Here is a 17,402-nt window from a genome sequence, read left to right as displayed (position 1 = left end):
CTCGGCAAAACATTTACACGCGTTTATTATACGTGCCCGCGATTTTTTCATATTTAATTGTTGTAGACAGATCCATATTGTACTTTTTTTTTTCGTTGATAAATCTCTATTTAATTCTATACAGGGCTAATCCCCGTTCCAGATGTAATCAATTGGCCGTGGATCAGGTAGACTCGCGTGTGTACACACTCTTCCTTGTATATATGACTTTATACTCGTGTTAAACAATCGCATGTGCACTTGGAAATAATATACTTTACAAAACATTTTTTTCAATTTACTTACATGCTACTCACAATAATCTTATCTAACTATATCATGCTTCAATAGCACGTATTTGATTATGATATCTGTTATTGGACACAGTTGTTTGAATACGGATCTGATCGGATTTATTGCTCTATTTTTTGATAATCATAATTTTAGATCAGAATAAATCAAACGAAGAAAAGCTTTTTTCGCATTTATAACTGTGATATAATACTATTTTTATCGGAACTTCATATACTAGCATCAAAATAACTTTTCATCAGTGCATATAGAGTGATTTTTTTATCATAACCCACTAAATTACTTACAGAATAATAATAATTAAAAAATTTTTTTTTTTTTTATTATCTTTAGTTACACTTTATTCTTGAATTATTAACTATGTAATACTTTTTAAGTTCATCCATTATGCCTGGTAAGGGTGTAGACTTTGTTTTTTTTAAATGGGAACACATATTTTGAATTTAATAAAATGTTTGAGTTTTTAATATAATAGTAAATGGCATTTGAATTTTTAGTATAACTTTATTTGTTTATTAAATAAAAACACTTAAATTTTCAAATTTTTAAGTTAATATACATGTATAATACACAAGGGATTACAAATACAGATATCTAATTGGTTTTTTATGACATCAATATTAACAGGTACACAGCATTGTTATTATCAAAGGTAGTAAGGTACATTGTTGTGAGTTCATAAATACACTAACTGACAATACAGAAAGTATATCTATTGTTAGTCATAATTGATAATAAACAATCCGTGACCGTGAAAGCAATGTCATAAAAAACCAATAAGCTACCTGTATTTGTAATCCCTTGTGTATTATACATTTATATTAACTCAAACNTCCCTTGTGTATTATACATTTATATTAACTCAAACATTTGAAACTTTAAATGTTTACATCTAATAAACAAATAAAGTTATACTAAAAATTCAAATGCCATTTACTATTAAATTAAAAACTCATTCATTTTATTTAATTCAAAATATGTGTTCCCATTAAAAAAAACAAAGTTGACATTTTCATAATATAAGGTATGAACTTAAAAAGTATTACATTGTTAATAATTCAAGAATAATGTGTAACTAAAGATAATAATAATAAAAAAAAAAAAATGTTTAAATTATTATTACTTTTTAAGTAATTGAGTGGGTTATGATAAAAAAATTATCATGTATATTATTCATGTCAATCTTTTAAATCATTCTTAGAAATATATATAAAAAAGCATTGATAAAAATCTAATGTAATAACTATGAAAAGTTCTTTAGTTGTGACAAATCATATATTTTATATATAATTATATATATATACGCATATATATTATTATATATGTAATTAATGAAAAGTAAATATTATTTAAGCTATGATATTAACTAAGTATATTTATATTCAGTACTTATGTCATTTATAAAATAGTTAATGATAACTAATAGTTTAAGTAATGCTACTGATTAAGATATTAATTCAATTAAAACGATCAGTTAGTAGTACAATCATAACAAATAGTTAGATTTTAATTATTTATTTAGTTGTTTTAACTATATGACTTTAGTTCTTCAAACTATACAATTATTTTATCACTATATCAATTAGTGATGGGAAATATCGAATAGTAACTAACGAACTATTTGATTGTTGTCCACTATTCGAATTATTCGATAGTCTATGCTAAAAATAATCTATTCGGTTGTATAAACACAATTCGAATAGTTAATCGATAGTTTAAAATATTTGAAAATTCCCATTACTAATTATTAATTGTATAATAATTTATTTTAAGTATTCGTTAATTATCTTTTTATTATAAATAAAAATAAAAATTTTAGGTTGAACTAATCGAATATTTTTTGAATCCATTCGGTAGACATTTGAATAGTTTATGCTAAAAATAAACTAATCGGTTGTATAAAAACAATTCGAATACTATTCGAAAATGCTCATCACTAATATCAACCGTGTTATTCAGTTGAGTTAATTATTATATTTAAATGACTATTTCAACTATTTAGTTCTTTCCGCGTAAGTTAAATCTGTTATGGATATGAATTTAATAACAAGTAAATCAGTCGTTAGTTAATTTTAATTCTCTTCGATGTTATTTACATGGACACTAGTAAATTTCATGTTATTAATTTTTTATCTTTACTACTTAATGTGCAAAAACAAATTCCTTTAGTCATTTACATTAGTGTATGTTTTGATCTGTGAATATAGATTGTTTTTCATGTATGCCTCGATGAAAACCTTCAAAGAATGCCATAACCACTTCTTGTGTGTATTAAATATACAAAATATTACGCATATAGACACGTGATAAGAAAACGGTGTTACGACAAGAAAGTACCGACATACTTCATAGCCTCCGTCGATTGACGATGATAATGTTGACGACAACCGTGTAATAATAATAAAAGGGGTTGGTGGTGGTAAACGTCGCATAATCCTTTGCCATCACGTTCCTCTCTCTGGTCTTAATTTTCTGGTGTTACCTATAAAAATTCGTGAAGGAATTCCATCGCTGCAAACGTACTAGTGTAAGATATACCTTTCAGCTGAAGGCTTTTTCAACAGCTCACCCTATTATACCCTTGACATAATCATTTTAAATTCTGTCATGATCGACATTGAGCAATAATATCGCGAATAACTCTAATGCGGCCACTATAAATCAACATCAATATTTCTCAACGAATGAAGGACATAAGTTTCTACAAGGCAAATAAAAATTTCAATATGAAGTGAAATTTATTATTATAATTTTCTGTTAATTTCATGTAAAAGTTTATAAGGAGATCATTTTTCTACACTTTTTATGAACTGAATATTTATCTGAATTAAGTTTTGTTTTCGAAAGGATATGCTATCTGTAAAATATTATCTCGAAACATTCATAATTAAATTCTATACGTTGGAAAAAGTGGTTTATTTGTTTTAATAAAATAATATAGTATTCATAAAAAAATGATTAGATTTTCTGTGTTTTTATTTTCTATATCATATTCAATGCTATCCTTATGTGACTGAATAGCTCTTAATTAATATTCGTTTACATTTCGAGCATTTTTTCGAAACCGTTCTAATATATAACCGTTATTGACTTTTTAAAGATTTTAAATGTTAATTGTCGGTATATATATAGTATAAACATAACACGAATGGTTATTAAGATAAGATCATTCGAATACAGCCCAAGTTGAGAGAAATTGCGAGTAAAGGATACGCTGCGTTCGATTTGCATTCCTCGAATGTTTTATAAGTAAGTCAGCTAAAAGCCTGATAGTAATTTCGCGCCGACTAAATCTAATAAACAGACAATTCAAAGGCTCCACATTGGTGCCGCCTAAGCCGTCCAAGAATGTGCATAGACCTCTCATAATATTTATATGAAACTCAGTCTGAGTATAGTTGTTTTTTTTCCTCCCGCCATTACATTATTTAAACTATGACATTCATAAAATAGAATATGTATAATGTAATCAATTTATTTTATATATTTTTTTAACTTAACACAACTAATGGTTATTTTTGAACATTCTTTTACACATTATAATAATCTTAAACTTCTTTAAAAATTAAAAACAGAAAAAATCTTATTTTTTATGAAGTTTGTATAAAGACTATACCATAATACTGTTAACTAGTGATGCGCGGTATCTCATACCACTCTGATTATTATTTAATCATTTTCGTTCTTATCAGTTGAAACAAAACATCGATTTTAGTATATACCTTTAAATTTTAACTAAATAAATCGATAAAACTGAGTTAATTATCAGTATATTTTAAAGTTAATATATTATACCGCATGTTACTTATTACATCATTTTTAGCTTCGATTCGAAGCTGAGAAGGTATTAATTTTACCATGATTTGTTTTTATTTTTTGGTACACATTTTATAATACATCGTTGTGGTCAAGTAATTTTTAAATAGTCTTAAAATATAAAATTATATTGTATGGTACAACATGATGGGATACAAGATATCCTCTAAATCGTGATCAAAAACCGTTTCCTAGAGAAGACATGAGAGGCAATCGTGGGATTTCCGTAACTTTCATCATCTTGAAACTATAAAAGCCATGAAGCTATATTGACAAAGTAGTTTAGTGTTTCAGTGTGGTCTAGTAGTCTAGTTTCTATAAGTTACAGGGTCACCATTAATTTAGATATATATTTAAATGTTAATTAAAATAATATTTGTAACTATTTGTTTGTGTTATATTCATTTAAATTATTATTTATACAGGGTGGCCCACCACCCACTGACAACTTAAATAACTTTTGATCCAGTTAATATTTTTAGCTGATTTTTTTTTTTTAATAATAGTTATACGTTAGGTCTATAGCTATAGCTCAATAATTATTTTTTTTACATTTTATTAAAAATATTAATTATTTTAAAATTTTAAATAAAATGTAAAAAAAAAATCTAAGATAGCTATTTTGTAGAGTAGAATTTAAGAAAAATTTTAGTAAAAAAATATCTTATTAATATTCAGTAGTAAATATTCTGTAGCGTTTTTAAGAAACAAAATTTTAAGAAATGGATTGTGAACCTGACCCTTTCAAAAGATTATACGTTAGTGATAATACATTTGCAGATAATATTTTAAGTCTGCTAAATGAGACTTTTAGTAACATTGAAAGTGACTATAAAAGTTTATGCATTGAAAGTGATCATTTTTTTGTTCCGAACAAGGCGACATAAGTTTTTTTACGAAAAAAATAAGTATATATGTAAAGACGAATTTCGTCCCAGAAATACTAGAACACTGTAGTCAAATATTGTTCTACTACCACCAGTCTTACGGTAGAGTCACGTGTTTCAGGGCCAATCCGTTAGAAGTATATTATTATTTAACGATAATTGATTATTTATTCAAAAATTTGTGCTTTAAGAGACACTGGCATAACTGAAATCAGAGCATTATTCGTGTTATTGTATTACACATCAGTTTTTAAATCTAACCATGAAAGTTCCAATTTTCGCAACTGATGATACTGAAATTTCCCGAGTGTGATCAGTCAAAAAATACTTTTGAATCTTTTGACTTTTTGGCGATTTGACAATCATAATGACCGCGAAGAAAAAAAAAATTCATTCACTCCTATATTGAATTTATTTACAAAATTATGTCAGTCTACTTACACTATATGTAGTTGGTCTACAATTGATGAAATGTTGACAAGCTTTTTAAAGGAAGATTTAAATCAAGATATGCCAATGAAGCCATGTAAGTATGGTATAAAGTTGATGTGCATGACAGATTTACGCAATAGTTACATGATAAATGCATATATTTATACTGAAAAAAATTCTGATGGCATGAATATCAACGAACAATATAAAAAAATTTCAAATCCTACCCAAGCTGATCTTAGTCTAATAACACCAATAAAAATCATTAATCGTGCATAATTGGCTTACATCCATCAAGTTCATCGAAGTATTCAATGAAAAACTCTTACGTTGATATAGAAAAAAAAAAACAATAGATAAATCCCTTCGATTTTTTTATCACAAAAAAAGAAAGAAGTCGAGTATGGCTTCACAAAACATATTACTATGGTATCGATAGTAGTAAAATCAGGAAAACCGGTGATTTTAGTTTTGTCTAAGCATAGCCAAAAATGTTTTAACCAGGAAAGAACAAACCCGAAATAATATCTTACAATAATTCAACTTAAAGAGCCGTTGATTCCTTAGATCAAAATTGTTCAGTTTATTCCTCTAGCCGTTTTCAGAGATGACTGTTTTTTACTGAATGCTTGGTATAGTTAGCGTTAACGCAATTGTACTGTAATCTATTACAGTACATACTATTTAAAGTATATATTGATTTATATAAATCGTATTAAAATAATATTGAGATAAATGGAGCTAAATTTTTAAAAATCTAAATTTGCTTTAATCAAATCAGAAATGGAGATATGACACAAAAATAAAGAAATACTTCAAGTTTTTCGTTTAAAGATTGAAGATATTTAAAAAAAAAAAAAAAAAATCTGTTAAAAACCGATGTTTCGACAAACGGCTCGAAGTAAAAAAAAAACATTTTATGTTTGTTATTTATGTGGAGATCCGATCTGTTTGGATTGTTTTGAAAAAGTATGCAAGTTATGTTTTAGTGGTGAATTATGATATATTTTAAAATTTTTTTATTTTATTTAACTTATTAAAATTAAAACTTTTAATAATAATAACTTTTCTACAATAAAGTAATTTTTTTATTATAGAGACAAAAATAGGGTATTTTATTCATTGTTATTTTTTAAATTAAATTTTAACTTTTTTTTATAATTAAATATATATTGAAACGGCTAATTGCCTATTGGCGAGTTCTGTAAAAGTTTTAAGATAATTCATGTAAACATCATTTTGTTATAACCATTCTGATATTAAAAAAAAGTATGGAATAAAATTAAATACATATTTATTAAATTAAACTCAAGAACTTATGTTTTTTACATATTCAATTTTTTAGTGAGATAAATTAGTATATATGTTGTAGAATGTCAAGTGTACAAATTTGTTTTATTTTACACAAATACTAAAAGTGTAATTACAGTTAAATAAGGTGCGGTATGTTATACCGAAAGCCACTAGTTAAGAGTTAATGTTTGTTGAATTAAAGTGATCTATAATTGAAAAATCAAATATCAACCATTCATTCTGTTGTAAAGTTTGTATTTAATTATACATTTATAAAATATGTACAAGTGAAACGGTCATGGGTAAAATTTGAGACGAGTTAGAGTAAAAAAAAAGTTGTGTCAAATAGCGTGAAATAACGTTTCCATATTTATTTTTGGTTGTGTCATGTTAGATATTTTACGAAAAATAAAACGCTCCTTAATAACGGAACTGCTCGTGTGTACTTATGAATGCGGCTCTTACTTTGCACAAAAAGTTGTCGGGCGAGGGAAAACAAGAGACATTTCCTGTGCATATGTAAAATTCGCACTTTACGGCTGGATAGTTGGGGAAATGAAAACGTCGACGACCGGCACGCGTTGGCGGAATGCTTTTGTGAGGACCAGCAGTGACTATGGTTGTCGCGTTAAAATGTTTTTTTATTACATTTTTAATTCTCGCGCATATCATACCGTGTTGATTCGCCGTATTCGCCGTGAACTTACAGTGCGTGATACGGTTTTCTTTTTAAGCTGTGTACGCCGTCAGACATCGGATACCGTAGAGCTCCCAAACAATACATTCCTATTATTCATATGTTTAATAATAATTCGCCAATCCCACCTGCTTTAACTCGATTGTATCCGTAGCCGTAGTAGTAGTAGTAATCGGTGTAATATTATTTACTCGAAATGGTTTCGAAACGCAAAGGGTTTCTCTTTGTTGTGCAAACATTCGGGCGCAAAACTATCTAAACTCGAAACGCGTTAACACGACCGCGTTACAAGTAAATTGTCGCTCTGTTGCTTCTCGCGAGATCCAATGTTATTAATTTATCAAAGCTGCTCGCTCGACTTGTAACACCGAGAGGCGTTATCAATCAGTTGACGAGTTCCGGGCGCCTTTGATGTTTTAATTAAACCGTGATTAACGCCTAAAAGTGGAAAAGGGTGTTCTATACAAACAACCGGCAACGCGTTGTTCGATGGCAAACACAGTAATCGGCTGAAGAATTTCATTTTGAACGCTCGGCCTGTGAATTTTAAATGTTGGTGCGGTACTATACAAATACCGAAGAAAACACATCGGAAACACGCGATCCGATCAGTTACAGTGCGTAGGGATAAATCTTTTAAAACTTTTTTTAAACAGCCAGTGACCGTTTGTTCCCTTTACGCATACGAATTAAATTTAAATTGGTTTTTCGTTTTGATCTCTTGTCAACAATGCCCATGTCCTAATAATTCATATATCGTTTGTTTACTATTTCACCGCAGTTTACAGTGTGCACGTGCTTGTTTACAGGGTGTGATAAGATTTTCAGACAACTCTCTGGCCGCTATTCAAAGTGTCTATGATATGTACGAGTTCCAAACGATTTCAAATGACCAGCAAGTGCCCTCGGGCAGTAGAATCATATTAATTGGTCAGTATTTTATTATAACACTGGATAATTTCATTGTTTTGAACTGTTCATTAGTAACCGTATCATAAGTTAAAATGTTGACTTTAAAACTTAATAATTATAATAATATGAGCTAAAACTTTTAACAATGAAAAGAAAATCGTTTGGTAGCTATACTTTATTCAAACTTCATTAATTGTACGAAAATAGAAATTATATATTTCTTCATTTGATTAATTTTGACAGTAACAAGCTGTAGAATTCCACGGCCTATCGGAAAGAATAGAGACATTGCTCAAAATTTAAAATTTGTCTAATTAATGCACCGATATCAATAAAAAAAAACTAAATTTTAAGCTAAAATAGTTTCATTGATTTAGGTTTAATAGTTTCCACAAGAGAGTCACGAAAATTTAATTTATCGTTAAATAGTATATTATTAAAAAAAAAAATAATTCAATACACAAAATTGTTTATTTTATTTTGTCTCTTGTGTAAAATTTGTTTTTTTTTTTCAAATTCGAGTAAGCTGTAGTTTTAATATTAAAATAAATAATTTTATTTTATAATTATTAATAGATATTAGTCGTTCAAAAATCATAAGCTAAAATTGGACACAGTACTTAGATTATAAAAATTGTTCATACTATTTTACATTACTCATTAAATTTACTATTTTAAGTTTATAAAACAAATTATAATACTTGAATTTGTTTGGTTAGAGTAGACATTTTTTGTTAATTAATATTCAGTAACAATATAGTTTTATTTTCACATAAAATTTTTGGCGTGGAATTTAAAGAAAAAATTTCATATTTTACATTTTATACTTATTTTGATATAAATGAGGTTTATACATTAATTTATTGAATTTAAATAATTAATCTAATCATTTTTATTCTAATTTTTTTTTTTGTAATGGTTTATTTATAGACAAATATTACTTTCGAGAAAAAAATGGCTTTCTAAATGGCTAACTCTTTTTTACTCATAATAAATAATTATTATTATGATAAATTGCGAAATTACTAAATACAATGAACTTTGTCATAATTTTTTTATTTCGGCTAAAAAAATCTGGTTTAACAATTATTTATTTATTTATTTATAACTCACTTTATACTAACTGTTCTCTTACCCTATCAATGAAGTAAGATTATGCTTCGTTTTTCATTTTATTTCTGTTCATTACTTATTAAGTTCAAATATCACTATTATTGTTTAATTTATATTTTGATAGTTTGTCTAGTTAAAAATAAAATTATATATAACTAACTTTTACTGCAAGTGAAAAATAATGCACAATTTTACTTCAGGTTACTCTATGTAAATATTCTTTCCGATTTGCTATATACATAAATTTTACATATTATATTACATTTATATATGTATTAATATTGTTTTTTTCTATTTTGATTTCAGGAAAATATTTGGATAAAATTACTTTAAATAATCTCCTTATCAAATGTATAAACGATAGCAAAAAATAATAATAATGGTTGATGTTAATATGCGAGTTAATACTAACTCGTATTAATATTTTAATATTGTCGTTAAATTTTTCTGAAATTAATATTTTATTTTCAATCTTATGTATAATAATTTTAAATTAATGCTTTCATTTAATTGTTTTTTACAATAAAGATTAATTAATTATTACAAAATGTTAGATTTACACTATATTCCTGAATACAAATCAGAGTGGATATGATTTAATTAAACCGGTATGGTTAAAAGTCTGGCTGTGATTAAAATCAATATCATAACGCGCTACAGTACAAATGTGCAAGACTGGCCATAATCAAGTTAATAAATTAAAGTTAAGTTAGGTAAATTTTTTTAGTTTATCGATGATATTTAGATTATACTTGAATTCAATTTTAATTTATCTTTTCTTTATATAATAACTTATTGACGTATACATTTTTCATCAAATACCTTTTATAATAATAAAATTCTGAATACTATAAAAAAAATTACTTAAATAAAAATTCGTTCGAAAAATATTTATCTTGGACATTTAATTTGTTCTATGAATAATAAGTTTTTAACATAATTTACGGTTTCCTGTTGCTTAATGTCAATACTAGTATTGGGCAAAAATATCGATATTTCGATACAATATCGATATAGTAACAAATGTTCGATACATTGTAACATTAAAATTATCATAATTCACTAGTTTATTGTAAATTTTCAAATTATATTTCACTATGGCATGATATTATTCTGTCATATTGTATGAAAATTACAATCGTGTATGTGAACTCATACCTATGAATAATTTTTATTAATTCTTTAGCTAACAATTAATAAAAAATGGTACATAAATAAAATATAAATATGTGTTAGTGCCATTCTCTGAACTTTTAAATCGAGAACTTTTGGTAGTTAGCATTTTGAAGTTTAAAAAAAAAGTTTCGAGCATTAACCAAAAATTCGTGTAATTGAATTACAATAGATTTTGCATTAAAAACAATATCGATATCGCCAAAATCCACAAATATCGACGTATAAAAAATTATAACGTTGCCTATTACTAGTCAATACTATTGATTAGCAAAATCTCTGACACATCATGAATGCCCAGCAAATGGTCGGTCAACCAATAGCATACAGTTATTTTAGTAAACAATTCCTATTATTATACATCTTTCGACATTATTGTCACAGTAGGCGTTTAATATATAACCGGAACATTGCAATAAATGTTGATAAACTAAATTGCACTATCTATAATCTTATTTAAAATTGCGTAGGGAAAGTTACGTTTTCAAAAATGTTGAATCAGGTTTTGTTGCATAAAAAAAAGAAAGAAAAAATTGTATAATTTCACTTCAAAAAAATTTGGTCACCCTACGCTTATAATATTTTTGTAAATTATTCCTTGTATTAACTTAACTTGTTAAGTTATAAGGATTTTATAAATTTATCTTTTAAATTTATTTACTAAAAAAAAAAATAACGGATAAACTATATATATTAACTTGTTAATTTTTTCCAATTAACTTAATTTTAAAAAGGTAAAAAAATTCACTAACTTAGCCAAACTTAAAAATGTGCATATACAGAGTATTTAGTAATTAAGGAAACAGGTAAATTGTTACAAACAATGAGAACAATAGAAACCCGTTTTCTTAATTACTGAATACCTCATATAAGGAACTATTCAAATTTCACAATGCTAATAATTTCATCCAGTATAAAAATTATTATCTAGAATAAGCCATAAGTGTTTTTTGAAGAATGTCGAGGAGTTTGAGGAAACATTTTAATCACTTGTATACTATATGGAAGATATCTGAGCGAATTATTTAAAGACACTAAAATCAGCTGCTTGTAAAAAGTTAGTATTTTTTCTAAATGGGTGATCGATAATTCAAAGTAAATGTTAGAACATTTTTTTTTAATTTTATTAGTTTTAAATAAACTACATTAATTTTATAATTTTTATGAATACAAATTTTCGGAACACTGTCAACCATGAAAAACGAAAATGTGTTTACGATATGGCCATGGTGTGACATAGACATAACATGGAGTTCTCCAAAAAAGTATACCTAAAAAAAGATAGAAGATTAAAGTAATTTTTATAAATTACATTATGTTTCATGAATTTCTCAAAAATGTTTATGATAAAAGTTGTAATTGACGATATACATTTTTTCCATTTCATTATTTACTAATTTTGGAATGTGTCCTCTTAGTGGGAGTATCGAGAGAAATTTTGTGAATTTTGAGAGAATAATAATCACAATTATTGATTTTTTATCGTAGTAATATGTAAAATTGCACACTAATGATTTACTAACAAACAATAACGTTAGCACAATAGTAAATTTATTAGTTTCGATGCATCGTATCAAAACCAAAAGTTTATAATTAGACTACCCATATTTATGTAGAATTTCACGTATACATCACAGTCCTGTTTTATTATTTGTTAAATTCTGGACGTCTTTACTGCATAATTTTACGATAAAAACCCAAACTTGGAATGATAAAAATGATATAAGTCTATAGAATACTCAACGGTAAATGTGTTATCTAAGAGTTTCCAATTTTAAAGAAAATTGTTTGTCTAATTAATGAGGTAAATGTTAAAAGTAAAATGGTAAACTAGTATTAATTATTATCATTTCTATGTCGAGTACCTTGATTTCAGTTAATACCTTCACTAAGTTATTTAGTAAATATGTGGCGTTTTATTTTTCGTGATCTATTAGATCAGTGTTTCCAAAACTTTTTGCGATGGTTGCTCCTTTACTGGATTCCCAGTTTTTTTTCTCAATTTCTACAATAAAAATTGTACCTATAGTAGAAACCATATTGCCCCCCGACCAAGAAACATTATATTACATGATTCCCTTCATGAAATATTTGTTAATCACAATAATTAACTAAGTTAGTTATCTATTTGAAGTATTGAACTGAACTTGTATATTAATGTCTATACTATTGTCACTATTTTTTTTATTAGTTTATTGTAAAATTTTTCATGATAATTTGAATTATCATATCAGTGACGCATTCAGGATTTCGTTTTGGGAGAAGATACGCATAATACGTTTCTTACTACGTCCTCGAAAAAACATTTTTAACATTTATTTATTTTCATTTCGGGGGCGGTTGTATCCCATACATCCTCCTTCCGGGAGAACACCCATATATCACATCGCCGTAAATAAATAAATAATTTAAAATTAATCATTTTTACAAATTCAAGTGAAAATATGAATCTAGAGAAGAAACAATGCGCACAGTAAAAATTAGTTTTATATTATGTATCTTATGGCTGTCGCTATAACAAAATAGTAGTTGTTTTTTATTTCCTGTTTTATCTGTACTACTTCTATATGACGTGAACAATATTAAAATTTGCATTCAACAGACCAATTGTTACGGTCTCGCAAAAACATTTTGAGGGGTAAGTAAATAAATGACTATGACCCTTCGGCGTCAACAACCGCACTATTAGTCTTGGCCAAAGGCTGGTTTGCCGTTAACCCAGTCGCATTGTATTATCCTTTACAGTGGTTTCTGCCTTATTGTTTTCTTCATCTCTCGGCTATTCTCTTTATATTTTTCGCCGTTTTTCTGCAAAAGTTTAATTAATGAGATTATACCAGAAGAAAAGTGAAAAACAATGTCATTAATTTCTTCTAAATAATGCCCTTTCAACTGGTAATATTAAAATCCAATAAATTAATTCTTACTGAATGATCTTTATACTTATGTTCACGTTAAAAATGAAAACCGATGATTAAAATATTGTATATAAATAAACAAATATATTATCTAGCAATGCATAACAATATAATGAAATTTATACCGTTCCGTAAAATTACTTTTCTTCTTTGTGTATTAAAAGTAATGTCTAACTTTATTAAAAGAATTATTTGTTTTTTTTATTAAAATTATACTTTTAAATTTTAAGAATTATTTATATTGTACTTTTTTTTCATTATATTTTATCATGTTATACACTTATTAAATCTGGTTTACCCCTGTCAATAAAAATTGGTCAAATTTCTGATTTTATTATAATATAGTATATACAGAGTGATCAATAAACTATGACATACTATATCTCTAAAAATATAAACATGATTTTATTCTTTCTTCCAAAAAGTTAAGAGCATGTTACGTTTTATAATTTTCAACAATGATCCTATCACCTCTTCAAAATTTTACCAACTTAAATTTTTTAAGTGGGAACATATATATTTAATAAACTTAAAAATAAGAAAATTACTGCTCAATAACTATTAAATCAGTATTTTAAAACATATTGGAACTTTTATATTAAACTGTGTAAAGTGGGTCTATTTATTTTTATCTCTATTTATTAATCGCTCTACTACTCTGGTATAAAGATTTTATATATATTAAAATACTAATTCAAAAGTTGTTATCGATCAGTCATTTTCTTTGTTAAGCCATTTTCTAGTTTGTAAATTGGTAAAACATACATGTTTCCATTAAAGAAATTAAGTTAATACAATTTCTAAAAAGAATGAGTAGAAAACTAATTACTCATTAAAAGAAAATTTCTTTTAATGAGTAAATATAATATATACATTAATATGTAAACTATAATATTTAATATTATAGTATATTTTATATTTTTGAACATATTGTGTGAGTTGTAATTAAATAAATGTGAGAATATAATTGTTTTAAAAATAATATGAAGATCAAGTATTATTTAATTTTTATTTTAAAATTTCAATTGGGTGCCAAAATTATGAATTTAATAATTCTGTTTTGGTTAAAAATCATTTTTGTAGATTATATTCAATAACCTTCTATATAAAGTTCTAGAACATAATGTCCAAAAAAAATTATGTATACATGATATTCATATACATTTTATTTTATGGCATCTTAGATATTTTTATTATTCTAGTATAATATACGGCATTGATTTATTAACAATGTTATTTTAATTAATATCTTTTTTGAGAAAATGTATAAATTTCAAACTTTATTTAAACCTAAATTCAATTAAAAAAAAAATTAGTATATGTTTAGGTAAATTAGTCAGTTCTTTATATTTTTTAAAATTTAAAAGTGAATCCCACAGAAGGTCATATTATTGTTCAAAGTTTTCGCGGTATATAAATTACATAATATAAATTAGTTATATTTTTGTTAAAAATACATACCAAGAGAAAAATAAATTTCACTATAGTACTGTATTGTAAAAAAAGGAAAAAATCTAATATAGTGACTTAACTATACTTGTGCGTGAATTATTACATGTATGACAGATTTATTAAAGTGACAGTTGTTTATAAGTTTTCAAGTGGCTGTCAGTTGGGATTTTTTAGAGTTTGCAAAAATCTACCCTTCTCAATTACGTTGGCTCGATAACCACTCGACCAACTGTTCAGTAAAACTTTATACTCTATGATTTTAATAAAATCATAATCGTCTATTTGTTAGCAATTGATCCATTATTTTTGCTGGTGTTGAGGACTCCAGGGCACGTTTATGATATCATTATTCCGAAAAAACACAAGTAGACCCTTAAGACCAACAATCTGGCATAAAATTTCCTTTAGAATTCATGTACTACTTGTTTGCTTACAAATGTTGTATAAAAAAAAATGCATTTAGTTAACATAAAATAATGGTTGAACCAACGAAAACGTTATATTCAATGTGATTCCTTTAATAAAATGAACATCCTACACTCCTTGTTATTATAATTAATATAGATTTAGGTAAACATTAAAATTAATTTCAGCCGTATCGTATTAATGTGTGTAGTCCAATATAAATGGCGGACACCCGCAAACAATTTTTAGAGGAGACTCGCAAGATAAAATAAATTCGACGTGAACGGTTGAAAGCTAAAATACTACTGATACCAATGATTTTACAACTTCTGTACTACGACGCATAGAAAATTGTGATTGTTTGTAGAATTGGAACACTAGTATTTTGTGTGGCATACACAGAAATTCATCAGACGCCTCCAACGAGTTTCGGAAATAAAAGGAAACGACTAATCTAATGCATACAAAGACACGGTTCGTGTAAACTATAGACAGGCGCTGATCGCACACACACAAGCCGCTGGTTGTTTAAAATAATCGTATACGCCATGTGTATCAATCTGTTTTCAGACTCCTCTGAAAAACATCAACAACCCGAAGTCCATGTGCTGTACGGGCGTATGCGAGGCGTCAACCAAACACGGCCACGTTATTTAACAATGTTGTTTTTGGACGAGATATGTTTACATGCATTAAGCCGGTGCCCCTTTGAGAGGAATTCGACAAAAATCTCATTACCGGCCGTGTTTATGTTTTCGGTCCATAGGAAAACACGAGATTTTTATCGCTTCCCGTCAAGTCTGTGTATGTGCGTTCAACATTATGTTTATCGATATCAAAAGATGGACCGAACAGAACGTTTGATGTGCTAGCCGACCACCACACGACGACGACTGACGATGAGCTATTTTAATGATTGTTACCAGCTTCGAACTGCCAAAGCGTCGTGTACTGCACGCGCAATGGTGTTGGCAACTCCAAGCGGAATTCAAAGCATCTCGGAGAAGAACAAAGAATAAAATTCCATTAAAAAATTTAAGAATTTATTTGTCTCTATGATCCGTCCACACTTCATATGGTCACGCCATTTGTGTTAATTAATGAATCTAATCACTTCTATTACTAACACTTGAAGGGTGACCGAATGATTTTTTAAAGAATCGTTAATGTTGGCCGCCATCCGCCTTCTATTTATTCCTAGATTTGGAAAATCGTATTTCATTTGTCAGACTGCTATCGAAATCGTTGACCTACTTTACCTTTATTTTGTTGATTTACTAGATCATAAATTCTCTTATGTACATACGAAATTTATGTGCTATGTACATAAGAAATGGCAATTAATTACAATTACCATTAGTTTGTAAAAAATCTATAGCTTTTAGTTGGTGCGCAATTTTGTTTGGTGTATTGTAAATGTGTGTTTGTTGTATTTGTGTGAATCCCAAAAATATTCACCATCCTCAATGCTTTTGATTTGACTTGTGTTTATTTCACTTATAGTGCTCTCCGATTTTCTCGTTGTGCGTCTGATAGTTTAGTTATTACAATTGTAATAATTGTTACAAACAATGAGAACAATAGAAACCCGTTTCTTTACTTACTGAAAATCCTATATATTCTACGGTTAGGCAAAGGGATCGACATTAAATCCATTAATAAAATTATATAGTAATTCCCTGCTTTCTTTTTTTATTCCCTGAAAGTACTGGGTTCGACATCCTCCTAATATATTTTGTCTTGTGTAGATATATCTTGAAATTTTTCCAGTTGGCATTTTTAAAGTTATATCTTTTTATCGTGAGCACGTTTTTTGGTTGTATTATAACATATACCTCGCAAATTATTGATCTATGTTGGTTATTTGATATTGATGTTGCGACTTTCTTCTTGCACAGTAGTTTAATGTTTTTACTCACACAGATGATGTCTGAGTTATATCCTCTTCTTTATTTGCCAGTGTTAAACGATGATGGTGACTAGTGTAAGATTAATTGCCTCTGTTAACTTTTT

General features: G+C 27.1%; 1 protein-coding gene across 6 annotated transcripts in view; it reads left to right on the top strand.

The window, feature by feature from the left end:
* LOC126896314 (COBW domain-containing protein 1-like) overlaps window positions 1-10,331 on the top strand; it is a 29,238-nt gene extending 18,907 nt beyond the window's left edge. For 5 of the 6 annotated variants that reach the window (XM_050668983.1, XM_050668985.1, XM_050668982.1 and 2 more), the window contains 2 exons: window positions 8,226-8,346; window positions 9,748-10,331. In XM_050668983.1, the coding sequence (XP_050524940.1) occupies window positions 8,226-8,346; window positions 9,748-9,815 (189 nt within the window). In that variant the 3' untranslated portion in view covers window positions 9,816-10,331. The remainder of the gene's footprint in view (window positions 1-8,225; window positions 8,347-9,747) is intronic. The other variant, XM_050668988.1, reaches the window with a different exon arrangement.
* The last annotated feature ends 7,071 nt before the right edge of the window (window positions 10,332-17,402 follow it).

This window comes from Daktulosphaira vitifoliae, unplaced genomic scaffold (assembly GCF_025091365.1).
Source record: "Daktulosphaira vitifoliae isolate Bord-2020 unplaced genomic scaffold, ASM2509136v1 Scaffold_1, whole genome shotgun sequence".
Lineage (NCBI taxonomy): Eukaryota > Metazoa > Arthropoda > Insecta > Hemiptera > Phylloxeridae > Daktulosphaira > Daktulosphaira vitifoliae.
Note: the sequence above shows the minus strand (reverse complement) of the source record. Positions and strands in the feature narration are given on the sequence as shown.